The following is a 25024-nucleotide window of genomic DNA, read 5'->3' as shown; positions in this document are numbered from 1 at the left end:
CTACACACAGACAGTGACCTAAGACGGGAATCGAACCCGGATCCTTGATGCTGTGAAGCAACAGTGCTAACCACTGTGCTACCCTCACAACATTTCCAGGGTAAGGATGCAGATAGTCCTCCAGATCCATGCCCTGATCTTAGGGGCGGAGACATTCACAAAGGGTCCCAGGCAGCGGAAATCAGCCCATCGGAAGTTTAACCTTCCTGGGCAATTTCCACATAGATCTGTACGTCAGGACATCTCCCAACTTGCATCCCATCTCCACCGATCCAGAATCCGGGTGACTTGGGTCCCAGAAAGATTTTTTTTTGTTCAATGTGTCAGTTCAGGAGTTGGGCGGAAAGGCCCAAGTGCGAGCAAGATGCAGTTGGAGAATAATCTGATCGAGTTGGAATAATATTAAAATAAATACGAATGAACAAAATGGATTTCTCTTGTCCTTGGCTCCTGTTCTTAGGATCTGACTGAACAATCAAGAAATTAAATGCAATACTCGAGCAGTGATGTAACTGTGCGATTCTTTAGACTGCAACTGCCCGCCATTTAATAAGGTGCACTTTGATAATTTCAAAGCAAAACATGTTATGATGTGGTTGCTTCAGTTCTAAAGTTGCCCAGTTTTACTAAGAGGATTGTTCGAATACTGGCAGCGATAGAATCACTGCATGTGGATAGTTTAAAAATGTCAGGTTCAATTTATACAGAAGGTCTCTGCTCATTTGTTGTACTTTCGGTAAGAACCTTGGGAAAATGGCATAAATGCTGTTGGGATAAATGAAGGGGGCTGAGCCCTACCACCCCTTCACCCGCTCCTCCCCCTCCCCCCCCCCCCCCCCCCCCCCCCCCCCCCCCACCAGGACTGTTGTTGACGACAGCATGCAAAGAGCAGTGGTGGAGAGCTTGGATCTTCTTTTTTTGCATCCGTGTTACTGGCACTTCCTGCCACATGCAAGACAATGGCCAGGCTGTCGGAGTGGAGGAGAAGACCCAGAGTTTCCCAATGAAGAGAGGGATTTGCAGAATTCTACTCTCTATCTGGTCACAGAGGCTTTGGGGGGAATTTTAACCCAAGAGTTGGGTTGGGTTGGGAATGGATGGGGAGCAAGACTTGTTGATTTTATTTTTTGCAGTACAACAACCAGTCTCCAATGTGGCAACTTCTGAATTAACAAAGGTGCATTTAGATTCTGATGGAAGACACGCAGGGAACACTTGACATTTTCTAACTGGATCAATGAAGTCTTGGAAAACATTAATGAGATTTTAAAAAAAAAATTATTTTCAACTTGCCTCCATATTTCATTTGACGGAACGGGTTTCCTGAACTCACGAAAATTACCATTGAAACAGATTGAACGGCAATTCAGGTGGGTATTTAAACTTGTCATTGCCCCATCCAAATAAAAACTCATCTATTGAAACTGGTGTTTATCAGAGAGTTCTTGTGTAGCTGCAGCTTTATTTCAAACTTTGGAGGTTTCAAACTGACAAGATCAGCAGCAGCTTGGACTGCAGGTCAGTGATGGCTTCTTTCCCAGTGATGAATAGCTATAGTGAGCAGACACTGGTTTGGTCTCTTTTACTGAATCCCCACAGGTACAGTGAACCATTGATATGCCATTTCAAACACTACCACAGCAACAGGGAGTTATTATAAACTGCAAGGGATATTCACCCATCAACGTTCAGTTGCTGTGCAACCAGGAGTAGACATTCATGCAAAACTGCACCAGATTTACTCAGGGCTATAATTGTGCATTCATACTGAAGGGAGAATGGGGAAGTGAGAGAGAGGAATCCTTGCTGATTTCTCCTCTATCTCTCCAATGCAGGGAACACTTGACAGTGATCAGGAACAAAGACCCAGCAGTCGAACACCCCGGGTCTTTTCTTTCCGGTGAGCAGACTCATCGGCGACAAGGATTATCGTCATCCAATTTGGCTCATGGTGCCAATGAGCGGCATGGTGGCACAGTGGTTAGCACTGATTCCTCACAGCGCCAGGGACCCCGGGTTTGATTCCAGCCTTGGGTGACTGTGTGGAGTTCCCACGTTCTCCCCATGTCTGCGTGGGTTTCCTCCGGATGCTCTGGTTTCTTCCCACAGTCCAAAGATGTGTAGGTTAGGTGGATTGGCCATGCTAAATTTCCCCTTAGTGATCAAAGATGTCACTAAGGTTAGGTGGGGTTATGGTGTTGCATGGATTGGGCGGGAGGGGGAGGGGAGGGGGGGGCGGTTTACCTAGCTGGAGTGCTCTTTTGGAGGGTCAATGCAGACACAAATGGCCGAATAGCCTCCTTTTGCACTGCAGGGATTCAACAATTCTATGAGGTGAAGGAGTGATCCCTGACAGCACATGCTCATGTTACTGAGAAAATTATTGGAATCGATAGGTCTGGGGGCACCATGATGTACTGACTAGCCAGTGTAAACAGAATGACAATGGTGTGCTGTGTTCTGCACAATATGCACAGCAGTGGATGGGTTGCAGCCGGAGGAGGGTTGAGGAGCTGATATTCCCTCTATCAGAGGTCAGTGGGTAGCAACCAGAAGCAGGGACCATGGTTGATTTTGCAACACTCCTGCCATTGACTTCCTCAGATACCTCCAACCACCCAGCTTGGTCAGAGCAGTAGGTTTGGTCCTCCCATTGCTGGGGAAAAGTGAGTCTCTCCTGCCCTTGAGTACCCAGTGATGCATAATTGAAACTAGCTGCTGCTCTTTACTCAATGTCTACCATCCATTCCTGAACTCAACCAACCTCTATTTGTTGATTGTCCCTTTAAGTACAGCTGCACGCATGTTGTAGGTGCACACCACAGATGCTGTGCCTATTGGAGACGTAGAGCCTGGAAATCAAAATGAATTGGTACAATTGTGATGCGATCACAAATTCCAGCCCACTCAGTTTGCCTCTGGGTTTTTCCCATGCAGTTCCAACCCTCCTCCCACTCCGATTCTGAAGCCACCTTTAGAATAATATCAAAGCCTTACTTGCTGGAGGCCTGCAGACAGCTTTGAAGTTCCTTGCTGTGTCTTCTGCAGTTACATTCCCACAGCAGACTACTGGAATTCTTTTTGCATTGGCAAAGGCCCTCTTGATGATCAGATTCACACTGGGAGCTTACTGTGCCTACTGAGGCGCAAACTTGGACAATGGTTGGGGGCCTGAGGTGGGTATGGAAGAAGATGAGCAGATCTCTTTACTCCAAGGAAGGATATGACTTTCTGTGCTGGATGTGTTTGAAGGAGGATTAAATGCAACGTATATTGAGGAGGTCTAAACATTTACTTTTGTGAAGCAACAACACATAATGCTATATATATATATATTTTTTTTTTAATGTGGGGTGGCGGTGGTGGACTATTAATTAGAGAACCAGTATCATGGTCTGGGGACTTGGGTTCAAATCCCACCAAGGCAGGTGGTGAAATTTGAATTCAATAAAAAAGAAATCTGGAATTACAAGTCCAATGATCATGAAACCATTGTTGATTGTTGTAAAGACCCACCTGGTTCACTAATGCCCTTTTGGGAAGGAAATCTGCCATGCTTACCTGGACTGGCCTACATGTGACTCCAGACAAGCAGCATGGTGCCAAAGTGGTAGCACTGCTGCTTCACTGCGCCAGGAACCCAGGTTCGATTCCCAGCTTGGGTCACTGTCTGTGCGGAGATTGCACATTCTCCCAGTGTCTGAGTGGGTTTCCTCCAGGTGCTCCGATTTCCTCCCACAGTCCAAAGATGTGCAGGTTAGGTGGATTGATTATGCAAAATTGTCCCTAGATGGGGTTGCAGGGATAGGGGTTACATAGGGTTTGTGCAGATGTGATGGGCTGAATGGCCTCCTTCTGCACTGTAGGGATTCTCTGACTCTTAAATGGCCTAGAAAACCATTTAGTTCAAGGGCCCACATCTCCTGAACGAATTTTTTTTTAAAATCCTCATGTCTTTATTTTAATTTGGACTTTGACTCTGGACTCTGAAACTCGCATTAACCAATATTTATTTTCTCTGTGGTCTCTGTACTGTAAAACCTTCTTTACCCTATCCCACTTTTTACTGTGCCTGTGCAGTATGTGTCACAGTTTTTGAATGTGTGCAATGAACTAACATCCTTCTTCCGAGTTTGCTATAAGGTTATTAGTGGGAATTGGATCACACAAAAACCGACGTGTTGTGAAATACACCAGCGCTTATTAAAAAAGGAACAAGTCATCGGGTGGTGAGAGGAGAAATGAATGCTGTCTGAACGGACCCCTTCCTGTCCACAACAGAAATTGAGAGCTACAGTCAACGTACACCCATTTGAATATGACCAGAGTCCAAGTCATAACACAAGCTAAATTTGAAGTAAAAGGGTCAATTGGAAGTTCAGAGAAAAAACCTGGGCTGGAACGAATTTTAAAATACAGTAACTTACCAGTAAGAAAATGGCTACTTTTGATGCCCAGGTGTTGATCAAACAAGGAAACTTGAACGGCGGAATATTAGCATCTTTAAGCACAGAGCAACTGAAAGCAGTCGCTAGGTAGGTACAGTTAAAATTACACAGTAAAGTGAAGAGAAGCAAACTGATCCAGTTGCTGATGGAATTTTTGTTTCCCACACATTTGACAGAAAAGGTAGAACCTGGATTCCAAATCCTCTCCACTAGTCACATTTGATCTGGGAAAGCCCAGAATACAGGGAAACGTTTAAGAAAGGGAAAGAGAGAAAGAGATTTCCATCTCCAAAAATTGGAAATGGAGCTACGAGCACAAAGGGAGAGAGGTCAAACTGCTGGAAGCTGTGAGGGAAAATTTCTGTCTACCCGGTAGCATCCCTATCTCCCTAACCCAGAACCTCTCGCTGAGGCCCTGAGGTCAGCCAGGTTAATTCCCAAATTTGAAGAGACTAACGTGGAGTCATTTTTTTTGCCAGTTTGGAAAAAATAACAGGACAGCTAAAATGATCATCGGATATCCGGATATTTTTAATTCCAGGGCTGCTGTCAGTGGGAGCCCAAGAGATCTATTCCAAGCTGACTCCTGATGTGTCCATGAATTATGAACAGATCAAGACTGTTATCCTCAGTGCCTATAAGACAGTCCCAGAAACATATTGCCAGCAATTCTGTAAAGCTCGTACGAAAAACATGCAACCCTGCATAGAGTTAGAAGAGCAGAAGCAAATACTGTTTGACCGGTGGGCATGGTCTTTAAAGATCTTGAGCACCCATGAGGGATTATGCGAGGTGGTAAAACTGCTGAGCACATACTTGGAGGAGCAGAGAATCCTCAAAGTCCAGGATACAGCCATCACTGCTGACAGCTGTGAACTCACCCATAGGGCTGGAAACTCAGGAAGACTCTCTCCAAACCTTGAGCCCTGGAAATGTGGGCAGGGCGACCTCGGGAGGAAAAGCCCCACCCCATCCCGCGCTCACAAAAGAAAATACCAGTAAAAGTGTGAGATGTCCTCCTTCAACCTGAGAGGAGGGGAGCTGGAGACCGGTGTGTTTCCATTGCAGAAAAAAGGACATCCCAGAGCTCTGGAAGTTGAGAGGAAAGTCAGTGGGTCTAATAGGGCCCCATGGGAATAGTCAATAATAATAATCTTTATTAGTGTCACAAGTGTCATGATATCCATATTAACATATCATGGTGCAATCACACACACACACTGATGGACAGGTAGATGGACCAACCAACACACACACAACATCACAGCCAATCACCAGTGAGAGCACACACACTATAAAACAGGGAACACCACAGTTCCCGCTCATTCTAACAGGAGATAGCTCAGAGCACAGAGCTCACAGCGTGCCACTCAGACATAGACCATGTGCTGAGTGCCTCACTAAGATAGTGATAGGGCTGGGTCCACAGGTTAGCTGGTAAAGTACGAACCACAGCCAGAAGTTAATAGTTATTATTGTACAGAATAATAAAACAGAGTTGTACCATCTACAACCGTGTTGGTTTGTTTGTGTATCGGAACACCCAACACAACATGATACCAGGCCTGGAAACTCCCTAGCGACTATGAGACCTACCTGCCCCTCTTCAGAGATCCGCCATCCTGCGCCATGGACACTATCAGTCCGCCGCAGCCGCTCCAAATCGCTGGAAATCTCAGCGTCAACTGGAAGCTGTTTAAACAGTGCTTCCAGCTCTTCCTAGAAGCCACAGACAGGGAGAATGCATCGGACACCAGGAAAATTTCCCTCCTTCTCTCCACGGCGGGGCAACACGCCGTCCACATCTACAACTCCCTGGCATTCGCGGAAGGCGAGGACAAGACGAAGTACAAGACGGTGCTTCTAAAATTTGAGGAACACTTCAGCGTGGAAGTTAATGAGAGCTTCGAGAGGTACCTCTTCCAGCAGCGCCTGCAGGGTAAGGATGAGCCTTTTCAATCTTATCTGACACATCTCCATATCCTCGCGCAGTCCTGCGGCTATGAGGCCACCTCCGACTCCATGATTCGGGATCAGATAGTTTTTGGGGTCACCTCGGACACCCTACGCCAGCAGCTCCTCAAAATAAAGCGCCTCACCCTAGCCACCGCCATCGAAACCTGCATCCCCCACGAAAACGCGACCAGACGGTACTCCCAATTCCAGGTGGCCGAATCGGCACGGCAGATGTCCTACGAGGCCGAGCGGGTCCAATCGATCCGGCCCGCGGCCCGGACGAGGGCGGCCATATCGCACGCTTTCCGAGGCCTCCCGCGCTTGTACGCGCCAAAAGAGGGGACATCGACGCAGAGGGACATGATGCACAGGCGCGCTCTACGCAGGACCGCACCACGCATGCGCGGTGGCGCAACGAACACCATGACGTCACGACGTGCGGCAACTGTGGATCCGCACACTTAAAGCGGCAATGTCCGGCCAAAGCGCGACAATGCCTCCGCTGTGGCAGGATGGGTCACTACGCTGCCTGCTGTCGAGCAGCTGAACCTATCAACCATCCGCAATTCCGCCAGCCTCGCAGGGACGTGCGGGCCATTCAGTCCACATACACCGAGTCATACCCTGACGACGTGCAGACCGGTGACACTGACGACCGGGAACCCTTCCGCGTTGCGGTAATAGACAGGAACCGGATGTCCCCAAGTAGGACCCACCAGCCGATGCCAGTGCACAGCATTAATCCGGGCTATGAATGGTGTGCGACCCTAACGGTCAACCGATCACCAATTACATTCCGCTTAGACACTGGTGCCTCCGCCAATCTACTTGCATGGTCAGCCTTCCACACCTTGAAGGTCAAACCACCGATTCGGCCATCCCACTGTCAGCTGGTTGATTACAACAGGAACGTCATCCCGGCCACGGGGTCCTGCCAGCTTGAAGTTGCACACAATTCATACACAGCCACACTGTCTTTTGAGATAGTTGGATCCTCGAAGGACTCTCTGTTAGGTGCACAGGCGTGCAAGATCCTCCACCTCGTTCAGCAGGTACACACTCTGTCTCCAGAAGGCACGTTCCGATTTCCCGGATGCAGACTTTACGGGGCAGCTCCACTCGCTCCTCACCCACAACCAGGAGGCTTTCGAGGGCATGGGCACACTGCCCTACACTTACAGAATACGGCTCAAACCGGACGCCACCCCGGTCATTCACGCACCTCGTAGAGTCCCAGCACCACTCAAAGACCGCCACAAGCAGCAGCTGCAGGATCTGCAGGACCAAGGAGTGCTTTCCCGGGTCACAGGGCCCATGCCATGGGTCAGCTCCATGGTGTGCGTAAAAAAGCCCTCTGGCGAGCTCCGGATCTGCATCGACCCGAAAGACCTGAACAATAACATCATGAGGGAACACTACCCCATACCCAAACGGGAAGAAATCACGAGCAAAATGGCCCGGGCTAAAATTTTAACCAAGCTTGATGCCTCAAAGGGTTTTTGGCAGATTCAACTGGATCAGTCCAGCAGGAAGCTGTGCACCTTCAATACTCCCTTTGGCAGATACTGCTACAATAGGATGCCGTTTGTCATCATCTCGGCATCCAAGGTGTTTCATCGCATCATGGAACAGATGATGGAGGGCATCGAAGGGGTGCGCGTCTATGTTGACGACATCATCATCTGGTCCACCACACCACAGGAGCACATCAGTCGTCTCCAGCGTGTCTTTGCACGGATAGGAGATCACGGCCTGCGCCTCAACCGAGCCAAGTGTTCTTTTGGCCAAACTGAGCTAAAGTTTCTGGGGGACCACATATCCCGGTCAGGGGTGCGTCCGGATGCCGACAAAGTGGCAGCTATTGCAGTCATGCCGCAGCCGGCAGACAAGAAGGCAGTGTTACGCTTTCTCGGGATGGTCAACTTCCTGGGGAAGTTTATTCCCAACCTGGCCTCGCACACAACGGCTCTTCGCCACCTGGTAAAGAAGGTAATGGAATTCCAGTGGCTGCCCGCACACCAGAAGGAATGGGAGGTGCTCAAGATCAAGCTCACCACCGCCCCGGTATTGGCGTTCTTCGACACTACTCGGGACACAAAGATCTCGACTGATGCCAGCCAGTCCGGCATTGGGGCAGTACTCTTGCAACAGGACAACACTGCATCATGGGCCCCGGTCGCCTATGCCTCGCGGGCCATGACCCCCACAGAACAGCGCTATGCGCAGATTAAAAAGGAGTGCCTGGGTTTGTTAACCGGAATCGACAAATTCCACGACTAAGTGTATGGTCTTCCGCAGTTCACTGTGGAGACCGACCATCGCCCCCTGGTCGGCATCATTCAGAAGGACCTCAACCAGATGACCCCTCGCCTCCAGTGCATTCTGCTCAAGCTCCGGAGGTACGACTTCCAACTGGTCTACACCCCAGGAAAGGACCTCATCATCGCGGATGCCCTGTCCAGAGCAGTGAGAACACCGCCCGCATTGGAGGGGTTCGTTTGTCAGGTCGACGCACAAGTAGCCTTCACATCGGCCAATCTTCCGGCTACTGATGCACGCCTGGCCCACATTCGCCGTGAGACTGCGGCTGACCCCCTTCTACAACGTGTGATGCGCCACATGACGGAAGGGTGGCTCAAGGGGCAATGCCCACAATTCTACAATATCCGGGACGACTTGGCCGTCATTGATGGCGTCCTCCTAAAGTTGGACTGGATTGTGATCCCACACAGCATGCACCGGCTTGTCCTCGAACAATTGCACGAAGGCCATCTCGGGGTTGAAAAGTGCAGGTGGAGGGCCCGAGAGGCTGTGTACTGGCGGGGCATCAGCGACGTCATCGCCAACATGGTGCTCAACTGCCCCACCTGCCAAAGGTTTCAGCCGGCGCAACCCCCTGAGACACTTCAGCCCCATGAGGTAGTAACGTCCCCCTGGGCGAAGGTGGGCGTGGACCTCTTTCATACACTCGGCAGGGACTACATCATTCTGATTGACTATTTCTCAAATTATCCGGTGGTCATACGCCTGCACGACTTGACATCATCAGCTGGCATCAGAGCATGCAAAGAAACCTTCGCGCGCCATGGCATCCCGCTCACCGTCATGTCTGACAACGGGCCCTGTTTTGCGAGCCAAGAATGGTCTTCTTTTGCCGCTTCATACGGCTTCACACACGTGACGCCCAGCCCTTTGCATCCCCAGTCGAATGGCAAGGCGGAAAAGGGCGTCCACATCGTGAAGCGGCTCCTCTGCAAAACTTTAAAAATGCAGCAGAGAATTGCCTTTACAGTGTGAATGGGAGAATGAATGCCGACCTTGTTCCTTCCTGCTTTTCTTTCACAAGCTCAGATGATAAAAAAAAAAGAAATAGAATTCTTTTTTTTCTCCCAGGGCATGTGAGCTGTGATACAGCAGCACCTAAGACTTATTAAAGTCTACTTTAACTTTCGCTACATCCTTCATTCATGGCAAGAGCAACGGTACCTTATCACTAGGTTAAAGAAATGAAACCAACTTGTAATGTATTACCTGCCACTAGTTACAAGTGTGGGTCATTCATTTATAGGAACACAGAACATTACAGCGCAGTACAGGCCCTTCGGCCCTCGATGTTGCGCCGACCTGTGAAGTGTTGCTTTCAGAAACATCAGAAGCTAAAAGCGATTTAATATTATCCTTGACTATTTAAAGTGTTTAGAAACAAGTCTAATCTGTCACAAATACTATCCAAATCATCCTCTAAATAATAAAGCAGCAAGTGTCTCTACTTGAAATATTTGGACATAGATGAGTGCGACATACCACGGCAGCAGATCTCCTGGTAGGAGTTGCAACACGCAGCAATAAGCAGAAGGCGGGGAACAGTTTGCCAAACTGCTCTCCTGGCCATCAGTGGGGTGGGTTAAGGGTTCCTGGCTTTGGCTGTCAGAGCCTTGAAGGTGGTTATGTAATATAACCATAGGTTCCACGAGGCTTTTCAAGCCCTGAATTTTGTCCCTCCCATTGACTTCAATCACCATAAATATATATTGAAGGAAAGTTCAAAACACTTCCCCCATCTCTATGTAAAAATAAACAGGAACATATTCCTTACTGTTGGGTTTAATTTTGAATATTATATTTGCCACGAGATCGGCCATTTGAGATCACCTTCACGGCAGGCTGTTCCATTCACAGCACAGATCAGGAGGGCGGATTGTGTTACAGAGCAACTCCATTCATTTTATATCAAGACCATATGTATCAGAGGCAGTTGTTGAATTACCTGAACTTACACCACACCATGAAAACAGCTTATGGCAATTTAAACATGGATTATTTGGGGGGTTGCTATGCAGTCAAACAGGTGGTACTATCTAACAGCCTGTGTTGATCCTGAACCACTTCATCCTGGGGAAATGTGCTCTTGGCTGAATAAACTGTTACTGTTTCCGAGTGGTGTGAACCTTTCTTGCTGTGAGTTTTGATGTCCCCTGCCTGGCACATTGAATATCTGGTCAATTACATGTAATGATTTCAGTTCAATTGCAGCATTTAGAAAAGGATTTGGATAATTACCTGAGAGAAAGATGTTACAGAGGAAAATGATAAGGGAGTGGAAGTAGCTTCGGGTTGTTCACCCACTATGTTGCACACATTAGGGGGTAATTTTGATTTGGGACAATAGTATAAAATGGATGTTAGCAGGTTTTATAGTCTGTTTTACATCTCTCTCTATTTTCATTGTTACAAAGCAGGATACCAATTCACCATCTCCCTCTTTACACTCTCACACAAAGTCCACACACCTACACCAGAATATTCTCACACTTGCCTCTTAAGAGAGGTGGGTAATGGGGTTGCCAACTCATTACCATCCATTTGGCACTATTGCAGAGTGTCAAAGTTGCTCCATTTAATTTAATGGGTGGAGAATTCACAGACAGAATTCGAAAGACTGGAATTTATAACATTCAAAACTTCCATCCCATAGAATGGTGACAGCACAGAAGGAGGCCATTCTTTCCAATTGTGACTGTGCAGGCTCTCTGCAAGAGCAACAAAGCTACCTCCACACCCTCATCATTTCCCCCTGTAACATCTTTCTCTTCAGGGGCGAAATTCTCCGTAATCGGCACGATGTCCGCCGACCGGCGCCAAAAATGGCGCAAATCAGTCCGGCATCATGCCGCCCCAAAGGTGTGGAATCCTCTGCCCCTTGAGTGGCCCAGCCCTAACCTTGAGGGGCTAGGCCCACGCCGGACTGATTTCCACCCCGCCAGCTGGCGGGAAAGGCCTTTGGTGCCCCGCCAGCTGGCGCGGAAATTACATTGCCGGGCGGCGCATACGCGGGAGCGTCAGCGGCCGCTCACGGCATCCCCGTGCATGCGCAGGGGAGGGGGTCTCTTCCGCCTCTGCCATGGTGGAGACCGTGGCGAAGGCGGAAGGAAAAGAGTGCCCCCACGGCAGAGGCCCGCCCGAGGATCGGTGGGCCCCGATCGCGGGCCAGGCAACCGTGGGGGCACCCCCCAGGACCCCGGAGCCCGCCCGCGCTGCCTTGTTCCTGCCGGTAAGAGAGGTGGTTTAATCCATGCCGGCGGGACAGGCATTCTAGCAGCGGGACTTCGGCCCATCCGGGCCGGAGAATCGCCGGGGGGTGGGCCCGCCAACTGGCGCGGCGCGATTCCCGCCCCTGCCGAATCTCCGGTGCCGGAGAATTCAGCAACCGCCGGGGGCGGGATTCACGCCAGACCCCGGCGATTCTCCGACCCGGCGGGGGGGTCGGACCGACCCGGCGGGGGGGGTCGGAGAATCCCGCCCCAGGTAATTATCCAAATCCTTTTCTGAAAGCTGCAATTGAATCTGCCTCCACCATACTCTCAGGCAGTATATTCCCCGATCTTAATCACTTGCTGTGTAAGTAGGTTTTTCCTCATACCTTCATTGCTTCTTTTGTCAATCACCTCAATTGGTATCCTCTGTGTCTCGACCCTTCCATCAACAGGAAAAGCCTCTCCCTATTACTCAGCCCGAGTGGAACTTTTCCCTTGAACTCAATTATATTTTACTCAAACCAAATGGTTTCTTCCCAAGTTTAGGTATTTTTCTGTAGTCATCAACAATGGAACTCTGGCACAAGCTTCTTCTTATAAGCCACTGCCTAATTGAGCATACCCTCCACCTTAGGCCATTCCTTAGTGCTGGTACACTAGTGCTGGTTTAGCACAGTGGACTAAACAGCTGGCTTGTGATGCAGAACATGACCAGCAGCACGGGTTCAATTCCCGTACCAGCCTCCCCGAACAGGCGCCGGAATGTGGCGACTAGGGGCTTTTCACAGTAACTTCATTGAAGCCTACTTGTGACAATAAGCGATTATTATTATTATTACAGTAACATCAACGTGGGTCCTAGATAAAAAAAGAAAAATGGTGCAACTTACCTTCTTCACTGTCAGCATCATCTTTCCATAACAGTAGACAATCACCAGAAAGGGGATGACCAGACAGAAGGTGAAGAGACACATAATATAAGACACATTGGCAGTGTCTTTGGAGTACCAGTTCACAGAACATGTAGTTCCTGGTCCCTCTGGACCGTAACGACTCCATCCAAATAGAGGGGGCAATGTCCACATCAGTGAGTAGATCCAAGAAAATGAAATCCCAGCAAAGGCTTTACGGTAGTTTGTTCTGTCAGCTTCTGTTGTTCCAGTGATTGTAATGTAACGATCATATGACAATATAGCCAAAGAAATTAATGATACAGTACCTGCAAAGAAAAACAATCACATATTGAATGTTTAGAAAAACATGTTTAAATGATATAAGAAATTCCATAAGAACTCTTTGAAATCAGTCGGCCTCACCAAACGAAAATCCCTGGTGAGGATGAGTTATATTCAATTCAACTTCGGACTAATGAAACTGCATATTAGCAAATTTTAAATCAGATATGATATTGGATATACTCCCTCTGTATAAAAGTATTTTTTTGTGAGCATTTGTTGCGTTTTGCTGTATCTGAATTTCTTATTTCAATCATTCTTCTGACCCATGAATACTCAATTAAGTGACTGCATTACACTCACTGGCCCACTTCACTCTTTCTTGCAGGACAAGATGGTGCAGAACCAGAGGCCACAGGAACTAACCAGTGGGGGACAAAGGCGGTTGCATATTCTTACTCCTATGATGAAGATGGTACTTGCTGAAGAGGATTCAAATCAGCACTTTGATGGGCAGCCGAGAAAAGAACAGTGGACATACACAATGAATTGGCAGGCCTGTCAGGAAGTCTGCATGTAATGTCAAGGAGCTTGGAGGAGTCCAGTACTAACTTTGCAGTGAACTTTGTGCAGACATGGAAACCATCCTTTTTAACAAGGAAAGAGTGGCCAAACTCTATGAGCACATTTGAGGACCTAACCATTTTGCGGATTGCGATGGCTGATGCCTCGGCTCCCATTGTAGAACCCACCCAGAAGCCACGCACTGTCGGGGTACTGCAGTACCAGCTCAGACTTGTCATAATATCCACTCATGTATATAATGAGATGCAGTGATTGACACACAGGATAACCAATGAACACACACGACACATAACAACCAACCACCAGACAGGACACCACCACTATAAAGCAAACAGGGCATTAAGACTCTCCCTCTCTCTACAGGACACAGCTACTGAGATAGTAAGAGTGCACAAGCCAGTGAGCACTATCACCATGAGGTAGAGAGTTAGTCTGGTCAAGCCAGTAGGAGGTTATCAGTTAGATTGATTGTCAACTCACAGCAGACTATGTACAGCAATCAGGAAGTTCAATAAAACAGTGTTGGACGATCTCCTGTATCAGAAGCCTGTTTCTAGTTTCACTGCATCCAGTTGCAGTCAACGTTGAATCAACTTACTTAACACAGAGTGCTATTAATCCGAACGAACCTACCTCGAGTGCATCTGCAACGACCAGCAAGCAGCCATCCAGCAGCATTGAAAACATCCCTCCTCCTTCGCAACTCAGGATCTTCGGCAACCTCGGTGCCAACTGGAAAGTCTTCAAGCAAAAGTTCCTCCTGTACATCGAGGCCTCCGACCTCGAGGCAGCATCGGATGCCTGAAAGATCGCGCTGTTCCTGTTGACTGTGGGGGATCACGCCATCCACATCTATAACTCGCTTATGTTTTCCGGTGGCGAAGACAAGACAAAGTTCAAGACAGTTCTGCTGAAATTTGACAGTCACTGCGACATTGAGGTGAATGAGAGCTTTGAACGGTACATCTTCCAACAGAGGATTCAGGGTAAGGATGAACCTTTTCAGTCCTTCTTGACCCATCTCCGCATCCTAGCGCAGTCATGTAATTATGACTCAACGACTGATTCCATGATCTGGGATCAGATCATTTTCGGGGTCCAGTCTGACTCCCTGCGGGAGCAGTTCCTCAAAATCAAACAGTTGACTCTCTCCGTCGCCATCGAAACGTGCGTTGTCCATGAGCATGCCAGAAATCGCTACTCCCGCATCAGGGTGGCAGAAACTGCAAAACTGGCCTCCCACGAGGCAGAAAGGGTGCAGGCCATATCAAAAATGCAAGGCCTGAGCATCGAGGAGAGTGGCCATTTCGCACGCTTTTCTCGGGTCCCCACGCATGCGCGCCACGACCGGGTGGACGATGAGGCCCAAGACCCTGAGGCACATGCGCGAACGTCGGCCGACCGCACTGCGCATACGCGATGGCGCACAAAACATGCTGACATCAGCGTCATGACGTGTCTGAATTGTGGCTCCGCCCATTTAAAGTAGCAATGTCCAGCCAAAGGAAGGCGATGTCTACAGTGTGGAAAGCCTGGCCACTACGCGGCCTTCTGCAGGTCCGCTCCACCGAACAACTGCCAGCAATCCCAGCTGCAGCGCAGACGTGTCCGCTGCGTACAACAAGGCATTCAGGATTCTGATCCAGACAGCCCAACGGACCCCGATGCTGACTGCCTCGAGTCTCCATATCGGATGGGCATCATCACCACAGATGAGTTGGTCTCTACCGTGCCTGCCAACCGCCTTTCGATCCTCAGTGTGGATCCTGACGACGAGTGGTGTGCCGTCATCACGGTCAACCAGTCTTGCATCCGATTTAAATTGGACAGTGGCACGTCTGCGAACCTCACATCACAGTCGGACCTCGACAGCATCCGACACCAACCTAGCATTCTTCCACCAGCCTGCCAGCTCCTTGACTACAATGGTAATGCCATAGTTGCCAGTGGGCCGTGTCAGCTAGGTGTCTCTCACAAGGCAATCAAGGCGTCGTTGAGATTCGAGATCGTCCAGCTTGACAAGGCATCCCTGCTCGGTTCTCGCTCATGCAAACTCCGAAATCTGGTACAGCGAGTTCATGCCATATCGTCGACACCGGCAACGGCCTCGCCCAATGCGAATCTCCAGGCTGAGATAGACGACATTCTCACACAATACCACAGTATGTTTGATGGGATGGGCACCCTCCCATATCGCTAGAAGATATTGCTCCAGCCGAATGCCACCCCAGTCATTCATGCACCACGCCGGGTGCTGGCTTCTCTCAAGGATCGTCTGAAAGCGCAGCTACAAGAGCTCCAAGACCAGGGCATCATCTCAAACGTCACGGAACCCACAGACTGGGTCAGCTCCATGGTCTGCATCAAGAAACCCTCTGGTGAATTCCGCATTTGCATTGATCCCAAAGACCTGAATCGCAACATCTTGCGAGAGCATTACCCGATCCCAAAGCGTGAAGAATTGACCTGTGAGTTGGCTCACACCAAATTTTTTACCAAGCTGGACGCCTCCCGTGGCTTCTGGAAAATCTAGCTGGACGAGTCCAGTCGGAAGCTGTGCACTTTTAACACTCCGTTTGGCAGGTATTGCTACAACTGCATGCCTTTTGGTATCGTATCAGCTTCCGAAGTATTTCATCGCATAATGGAGCAAATGATGGAGGGCATCGAGGGGGTGCGAGTCTACGTGGACGATGTGATCATCTGGTCCATGACGCCCGAGGATCACATTGCTCGCCTCAAACAGGTTTCCAGAGGATTCATGAAAATGGCCTCCAGCTCAACAGGGCCAAATGCTCGTTTGGGCGGTCCGCTATCAAGTTTTTAGGTGACCACATTTCACAGCAAGGTGTGCAACTTGACGCCGACAAGGTGCTGGCAATCAATGAAGACACCAGAGGACAAAAAGGCGGTCCTCCGCTTCCTCGGGATGGTAAATTTTCTCGGAAACTTCATTCCCAACATGGCATCCCACACCACAGCCCTCCGGCATCTCGTTAAAAAGTCAACAGTGTTCCAGTGGCTTCCCGCACATCAAGCGGAGTGGCTTCAGCTGAAGGCGAAGCTCACCACAGCCCCAGTACTGGCGTTCTTTGACCCAGCCAAGGATACCATGATATCCACAGATGCAAGCCAGGACAGCATTGGGGCGGTGCTCCTCCAGCGAGACGATTCCTCGCCCTGGGCTCCAGTGGCATATGCCTCCAGGGCCATGACTCCGACCGAACAATGGTATGCCCAGATCGAAAAGGAGTGTCAGGATCTCCTGACAGGAATAATCAAGTTTCATGACTACGTATAAGGTCTGCCGAAGTTCACGGTGGAAACAGACCACAGGCCTTTAGTCCACATAATCCAGAAGGATTTAAATGACATGACACCTCGGCTGCAGCGAATTCTTCTTCATCTCCGCCGATATGACTTTGAACTCGTCTACACACCGGGCAAGGAGCTGATCGTCGCAGATGTCCTATCCCGATCCATCAATATGCCGTGTCGCCACATCGAGGCACAGGTGCAGTTGTGTGCCAGCAACCTCCCAGCCACTGATGAACGAGTTGTCCAGATACGTGAAGAAACTGCCAAAGATCCTCGACTGCAGCACGTGATGCAACACCTCGCCCATGGCTGGCAAAAGGGGCAGTGCGCCCAGTTCTTCAACGTTAAGGACGAGTTAACGGTTGTCGAGGGGATCCTTCTTAAACTAGATAGAATTGTCATTCCCCAAAGCATGCAAGCCATGGTGCTCAGACAGATCCATGAGGGTCACCTTGGGGTCGAAAAATGTCGATGCAGAGCTCGGCAGGCAGTCTACCGGCCTGGCATCACCCAGGACATTGCCAACACTGGCTTCAACTGCACAACATGCCAGAAGTTTCAACCAGCTCAGCCCATGGAAACACTGCAACAGCACGAGATTGTGACTTCTCCGTGGTCCAAGATGGGGGGGGGGGATAGACCTCTTTCATGCAAATAGGTGTGATTACGTGCTCTTGGTCGACTACTTCTCCAGCTACCCGGAAGTGGTGAAGCTGTCGGACCTCACGTCCAAGTCAGTGATTAAAGCCTGCAGAGACGTTTGCCACGCATGGCATACCACTCACAGTAATGAGTGACAACGGCCCATATTTCTACAGCCAAGAGTGGCCTGACTTTGCACGATCCTACCACTTCAGTCACATCACATCCAGTCCCCATTACTCGCAATCAAACGGGAAGGCCGAAAAAGGGGTCCATATTGTCCAGCGGTTGCTGTGCAAGGCTGCAGACTCAGCCTTGGACTTCAACCTGGCACTGTTGGCATACAGGGCAACCCCTCTGTCGACTGGTTTGTCTCCGGCGCAGCTGCTCATGAACCGCAATCTGAGGACGACTGTCCCAGCCATCCATGTTCCAGACCTTAACTGCCTCACGGTGCTGCAGAAAGTGCAGCGATCCAGGGACCAGCAGAAGATCACGTATGATGCTCATGCCAAGGATCTACCTGCGCTGGCTCCAGACGATGTTGTTCGTGTCCAGTTGCCTGAGGGAGGTTGGTCAGCCCCAGCTATTGTCATCAGGCAGGCTGCCCCCAGGTCCTTCGTTGTCCAAATGGCTGATGGCTCCATTCTACAGCGCAACAGGAGGGCGCTACGAAAAGTTCCCTGCCCACCGCCTGGCTGCACTTCTCTGCATGTCATCATGCCTCCTCCGGACATCTCGCACCACGAGGCCACCAATCTGGCAGCAATCCCGCCTCTCCATGAGGTCACCGACATGGCAGCAATCCCACCTGTCAAAGTGCCGGCATCCCCCCTCCACCTCTGAGGCGATCAACAAGAATTTGTCGCTCGCCACAAAGACTGAATCTATAGTCTTAAATCTTGTAAATTTTGTTCAGTTTACTCCGTATCTGAACGATAGACACCTTCCCATGTACATATGTTAATTCACTCACCACTTGTATATAATCATGCATGTATATATATCGCCACGTTCCAAAATTTACTTCAAAAAGGGGAGATGTCATAATATCAACTCATGTATATAATGAGATGCAGTGATTGACACACAGGATAACCAATGAACACACATGACACATAACAACCAATCACCAGACAGGACACCACCACTATAAAGCAAACAGGGCATTAAGACTCTCCCTCTCTCTACAGGACACAGCTACTGAGATAGTAAGAGTGCACAAGCCAGTGAGCACTATCACCATGAGGTAGAGAGTTAGTCTGGTCAAGCCAGTAGGAGGTTATCAGTTAGATTGATAGAGTGTCAACTCACAGCAGACTATGTACAGCAATCAGCAAGTTCAATAAAACAGTGTTGGACCATCTCATAGAATTTACAGTGCAGAAGGAGGCCATTCAGCCCATCGAGTCTGCACCGGCTCTTGGAAAGAGCACCCTACCCAAGGTCAACACCTCCACCCCACCCCCACAACCCAGCAACCCCACCCAACACTAAGGGCCATTTTGGACACTAAGGGCAATTTATCATGGCCAATCCACCTAACCTGCACATCTTTGGACTGTGGGAGGAAACCGGAGCACCCGGAGGAAACCCACGCACACACGGGGAGGATGTGCAGACTCCGCACAGACAGTGACCCAAGCCGGAATCGAACCTGGGACCGTGGAGCTGTGAAGCAATTGTGCTATCCACAATGCTACCGTGCTGCCCCTGTGTCAGAAGCCTGTTTCTAGTTTCACTGCATCCAGTTGCAGTCAACGTTGAACCAACTTACTTAACACATCAAGACTGAAGTCATGCAAGGTCAGCTGCCTACCACGCAAGCCAACTTATTGCGGATATCAATTTTCAAATGACTTGCAGGGCGACGCAGCAGTCCAGCAATCTGTCCTTCAAAGGATTACTAGGATTGCTGAAGCTTCACCCGCTGAATGACAGTGGCTCGTAGTGTCGTATGAACCTGTTGGCCTCTCTCATGATGACAATACTCATCCTCTAAGCCCTCGCACTCTGCCGGTGACATTGCTGTTACCTTTCAGCCAAGGAAGTCCAGATTGTTACTGCTCATAAGAGATATTGCATTCTCGAGCCAGGCTTCAGAGCTGCTCAAGGCCATCTTGCAAGGCCATCTGCAGTCTCCCCCAATGTAAATCCACAGCCTTCCACCAGGCATTGGGGTAGCACTGCTTGGAGTGTTAGGACAAGTCACAGACACAAGGAGCGGGATTCTCCCGAATCCCCCCGATGGCCCGATGCCGGAGTAAAAAGCGGCGCGAACCACTCCGGCGTCGGGCCGACCGGAAGTTGCGGAATCCTCTGCACTTCCGGGGGCTAGGCCGGTGCCGGAGGGGTTGGCGCTGCACCAACCGCCGCCAAAGGGCTGGCGTGTTCCTGCGAATGCCCAGAACCACCGGCGTGGTCCCGCGCATGCGCAGACCGGACAGCGTGTTCTGGCGCATGCGCAGGGCGTGTCTCCTCCGTGCAGGCCATGGCTGAGCCCCACAGAGGCCGGCACAGAAGGAAGGAGTGTCCCCACGGCACAGGCCCGCCTGCAGATCATTGTGCCCCGGGGCCGGGGCCCTCTGCACCCCCCGAGGACCACACTAGCCGGCCTACCAGCCAGGTCCCGTCGTGTGGGACCATGTCCAATTCACGCCGGCGGGACTGGCCAGTAACCGACGTCCACTCGGCCCATCGGGGCCCGGAGAATTGCCGGGGGGGGGGGGGGGGCGCTGCCAACGGCCCCCAACCGGTGCGGCGTGATCCCCGCCCCCGCCCGAAAACCAGCGCCGGAGAATACGGCAGCCGGCGTCGGAACGGCAGGGCGGGATTCACGTCGCCCCCTGGGGATTCTCTGACCTGGCGGGGGGTCGGAGAATCCCGCCCATGGAGTCCAGATACTATGGGAATGTACAAGAGTAATTAGTTCACATTTATTTATATGCAATATTTCAAAGTTCGATTTATCAATTTAGTGTGGAATATTTACTTTTTGGAATCTTTTAGTTTTTACTTTGTGCCCAAGTTACAGAGAGGTATAAGGTGTGGGACCATTTGTGAATGTGGAATTGTGGTTGTGTTTACTGTATCACATACAGACTGAGTCGTCATTCATGGACAGTCCAACCAGAAAGGGGCTGTATTATTTGCATCCTCCTCTTCTTTCTCCTCCTCCAGCTTCTCAGCTGTTTGCCATATAACTCATGTCAAGAGCTAGCCATCATGATGGTGAGGGTCTGCAGCACACAGCAGACCATCATGAATTTTGACATGCAGTCTGCCGAGTTTAGTAATGATGTGGCGATGCCGGCGTTGGACTGGGGTGAGCACAGTACGAAGTCTTACAACACCAGGTTAAAGTCCAACAGGTTTGTTTCGATGTCACTAGCTTTCGGAGCGCTGCTCCTTCCTCAGGTGAATGAAGAGGTCTGTTCCAGAAACACATATATAGACAAATTCAAAGATGCCAAACAATGCTAGGAATGCGAGCATTAGCAGGTGATTAAATCTTTACAGATCCAGAGATGGGGCAACCCCAGGTTAAAGAGGTGTGAATTGTATCAAGCCAGGACAGTTGGTAGGATTTTGCAGGCCAGATGGTGGGGGATGAATGTAATGCGACATGAATCCCAGGTCCCGGTTGAGGCCGCACTCATGTGTGCGGAACTTGGCTATAAGTTTCTGCTCGGCGATTCTGCGTTGTCGCGGGTCCTGAAGGCCGCCTTGGAGAACGCTTACCCGGAGATCAGAGGCTGAATGCCCTTGACTGCTGAAGTGTTCCCCGACTGGAAGGGAACATTCCTGCCTGGTGATTGTTGCGCGATGTCCGTTCATTCGTTGTCGCAGCGTCTGCATGGTCTCGCCAATGTACCACGCTTCGGGACATCCTTTCCTGCAGCGTATGAGGTAGACAACGTTGGCCGAGTCGCACGAGTATGTACCGCGTACCTGGTGGGTGGTGTTCTCACGTATAATAGTGGTATCCATGTCAATGATCTGGCACGTCTTGCAGAGATTGCCATGACAGGGTTGTGTGGTGTCGTGGTCACTGTTCTGAAGACTGGGTAGTTTGCTGCAAACAATGGTTCGTTTGAGGTTGCGCGGTTGTTTGAAGGCAAGTAGTGGGGGTGTGGGGATGACCTTGGCAAGATGTTCATCGTCATCAATGACGTGTTGAAGGCTGTGAAGAAGATGACGTAGTTTCTCCGCTCCGGGGAAGTACTGGACGACGAAGGGTATTCTGTCGGTTGTGTCCTATGTTTGTCTTCTGAGGAGGTCGGTCCGGTTTTTCGCTGAGGCGCGTTGGAACTGTCGATCGATGAGTCGAGTGCCATATCCCGTTCGTACGAGGGCATCTTTCAACGTCTGTAGATGTCTGTTACGCTCCTCCTCGTCTGAGCACATCCTGTGTATACGGAGCGCTTGTCCATAGGAGATGGCTTCTTTAATGTGTTTAGGGTGGAAGCTGGAGAAGTGGAGCATCATGAGGTTATCCGTGGGTTTGCGGTAAAGCGACGTGCTGAGGTGACCATCCTTGATGGAGACGAGTGTGTCCAAGAATGCAACTGATTTTGGAGAGTAGTCCATGGTGAGTCTGATGGTTGGATGGAACTTATTAATGTCATCGTGTAGTCGTTTCAGTGATTCTTCGCCGTGGGTCCAAAGGAAAAAAATGTCATCGATGTATCTGGTGTATAACGTCGGTTGAAGGTCCTGTGCGGTGAGTAGGTCCTGTTCAAACTTGTGCATGAAGATGTTGGCGTATTGGGGTGCGAATTTGGTTCCCATGGCTGTTCCGTGCGTCTGGATGAAGAACTTGTTGTCGAAGGTGAAGACGTTGTGATCCAGAATGAAGCGGATGAGTTGCAGAATTGCGTCTGGAGATTGGCAGTTGTCGGTGTTGAGTACTGAGGCTGTTGCAGCAATGCCGTCGTCATGGGGGATGCTGGTGTAGAGTGCCGAGACGTCCATTGTGATGAGGAATGTTCCTGGTTCAACTGGTCCATGGGTGCTGAGTTTCTGTAGGAAGTCCGTCGTGTCGCGACAGAAGCTGGGTGTACCTTGTACGATGGGTTTCAAGATGCCCTCGATGTAGCCAGAGAGGTTCTCACACAGGGTCCCATTGCCTGAAACGATAGGGCGGCCTGGTGTGTTGGCCTTATGTATTTTCGGGAGGCAGTAGAGATCTCCAATGCGGGGAGTACGTGGGATGAGAGCACGTAGGGTGCTCTGAAGATCTGGCTCCAAGGTCTTGATCAGTCTGTTAAGTTGGCGGATGTGTTCCTTGGTCGGATCTGCGGGTAACTGTCTGTAGTGTTCTTGGTTGTTCAGTTGTCGGTATACTTCTTTGCAGTAGTCCGTTCTGTTCAGTACGACAGTGGCCCCCCCCTTTGTCTGCTGGTTTGATGACGATGCTGTGGTTGGTCTTGAGAGCGCGGATGGCATTGCATTGTGCTTGGGTGACGTTCGGGGCTATCTTGTGAATGCGACTGATGAATCTGGCATTGACACGACTCCTGACGGCTTGAGCATACATGTCGAGTCTAAGGCAGCGGCCTTCCGGAGGGGTCCAATTCGACTCTTTCCTCTTCGGTTGCCGCACCGCAGATCTCTCGGTCTGCTGTTCCGGTTCATTGGTAGTCTGCTTGGGTTCGCTGTTGGCCTCTTGGGATCTGTGGAAGAATTCCCGGAGCCTCATCCGGGGCCAATTCCCGGGGGCACCCTACGTGTAAAGATTTAATCACCTGCTAATGCTTGCATTCCTAGCATTGTTTGGCATCTTTGAATTTGTCTATATATGTGTTTCTGGAACAGACCTCTGCATTCACCTGAGGAAGGAGCAGCGCTCCGAAAGCTAGTGACATCGAAACAAACCTGTTGGACTTTAACCTGGTGTTGTAAAACTTCGTACTGAGTTTAGTAATATCATGGTTGTGTTGTAATCCACCGATTGACCACTAGGAGTCTCACTAGTATATAAGTAAATTTTAGTCAACTGACCCCTCAGACTGGCAAGAGGATGTCAAAGAGAGAGGCTGCTTCACATGATTTTACTGCACTTCATTTGTTGCCTTCTATGTAGTTTACACACAGTTAAAGTTAATAAATCATTTACAACTTTAACGACAAGTGTTCTTGTAATAAATCAGGCTATCTGACGAGACATTGCATGATACCAGGGCTGGAAGGTATTAAACACTGAGAAAAAAAACTATCAGCCTGCCCCGATAATTTGAAGATTTTGCAATGTGCCAGAATTTGACAACATGGAGTCGTTGAAGCCACCAAATAGTCTCAACTTTCATGGCGATGTGGACAGCAGCTGGCAAGTGTTCAAACAACAATTTAATCTGTTTCTTATTGCAGTAAATTTTGAAGATCAATCAGATTCACATAAGGTAGCGATGCTCCTAACAGCGGCAGGGACTGAAGCAATTGCTGTGTTTAGTATGTTTATATTTGCAAACGATGAAGATAGTAAAAATTTCAACGAAGTGATTCAAAGATTTGATGAACATTGCACCCCCAGAAAGAATGAAATTTGTGAACGCTTTGTGTTTAGATCACATTTTCAGAAGATAGATCAGTTCATCACTGATTGAAAGTTAAAAGCTAAAACCAGTAATTTTTCTGTGGTGAAATCTTCCATGATTCAGGACCAGATTGTGTTAGGTGTGAATGAAAATAAGCTGAGGAGCGGTTGCTGAGGGAATCTGAGCTGCCTTTGGAACAAACAGTTAAGATTTGTCTGGCTCACGAGCTAGCAGCATAGCATTCTGAAATGTTTCTCAGTAATGGCGGCGTCTTCTTGGAGGAGAGAGCTCCGGTTGCCGCCCTTTTTCCAAAAAGGTGGGACAATTCTGAAAAAAGGTGAGAAAGTTCCTGCAGCTCCGTGCGCACCAACAAACAGGTGAAAGATCAGGACAAAGTATTTCTGAGTGAAAGGTGGTCAAAGGCACAAATTAAGGCAGTGTCTAGCGTTTAGCAAGGTTTGTTCCAGATGCAAAGGGAAAAAATTACTTTGTTCAGAATTGTTACTCTAAGCTCAACCTCAGACCAGTCAGCACAGTGCAAGAACAGTCTCCACTGATGAAACATCATTGTTTGTTGGAGTAATAGCACAGAAGAATACATTTTTGGAGACATCATTGAAAAACATGCAAACTGATGTTCCATTTAAAATAAATGAGGTTGATGAGGACAAATGGCTGCTACCACTTGAAGTGGTCCAATTGAAGTTTGACATTGGTGCCAAAGCCAATTTAATCAACATGACTGATTTTAAAAAAATCTAAGTATTCAGCCGATTCGAAGAAATCAGAACATATTTCTCAGCGATTATAATGGTTCAAGCATTAAATGT

The 25024-nt window shown here is 49.4% G+C and overlaps 1 protein-coding gene across 1 annotated transcript in view; it reads right to left on the bottom strand.

Moving 5' to 3' along the window:
* The window catches only part of LOC140389047 (pinopsin-like), a 161993-nt gene that overhangs the window by 99906 nt on the left and 37063 nt on the right, over positions 1-25024 (bottom strand). The window contains exon 2 of the mRNA XM_072473207.1: positions 12829-13157. Coding sequence (XP_072329308.1) covers positions 12829-13157 — 329 coding nt within the window. The remainder of the gene's footprint in view (positions 1-12828; positions 13158-25024) is intronic.

The sequence above is a fragment of the Scyliorhinus torazame genome, chromosome 14 (assembly GCF_047496885.1).
Source record: "Scyliorhinus torazame isolate Kashiwa2021f chromosome 14, sScyTor2.1, whole genome shotgun sequence".
NCBI lineage: Eukaryota > Metazoa > Chordata > Chondrichthyes > Carcharhiniformes > Scyliorhinidae > Scyliorhinus > Scyliorhinus torazame.
The sequence above is the reverse complement of the archived record's forward strand: the minus strand, read 5'-3'. Positions and strand labels throughout refer to the sequence as shown.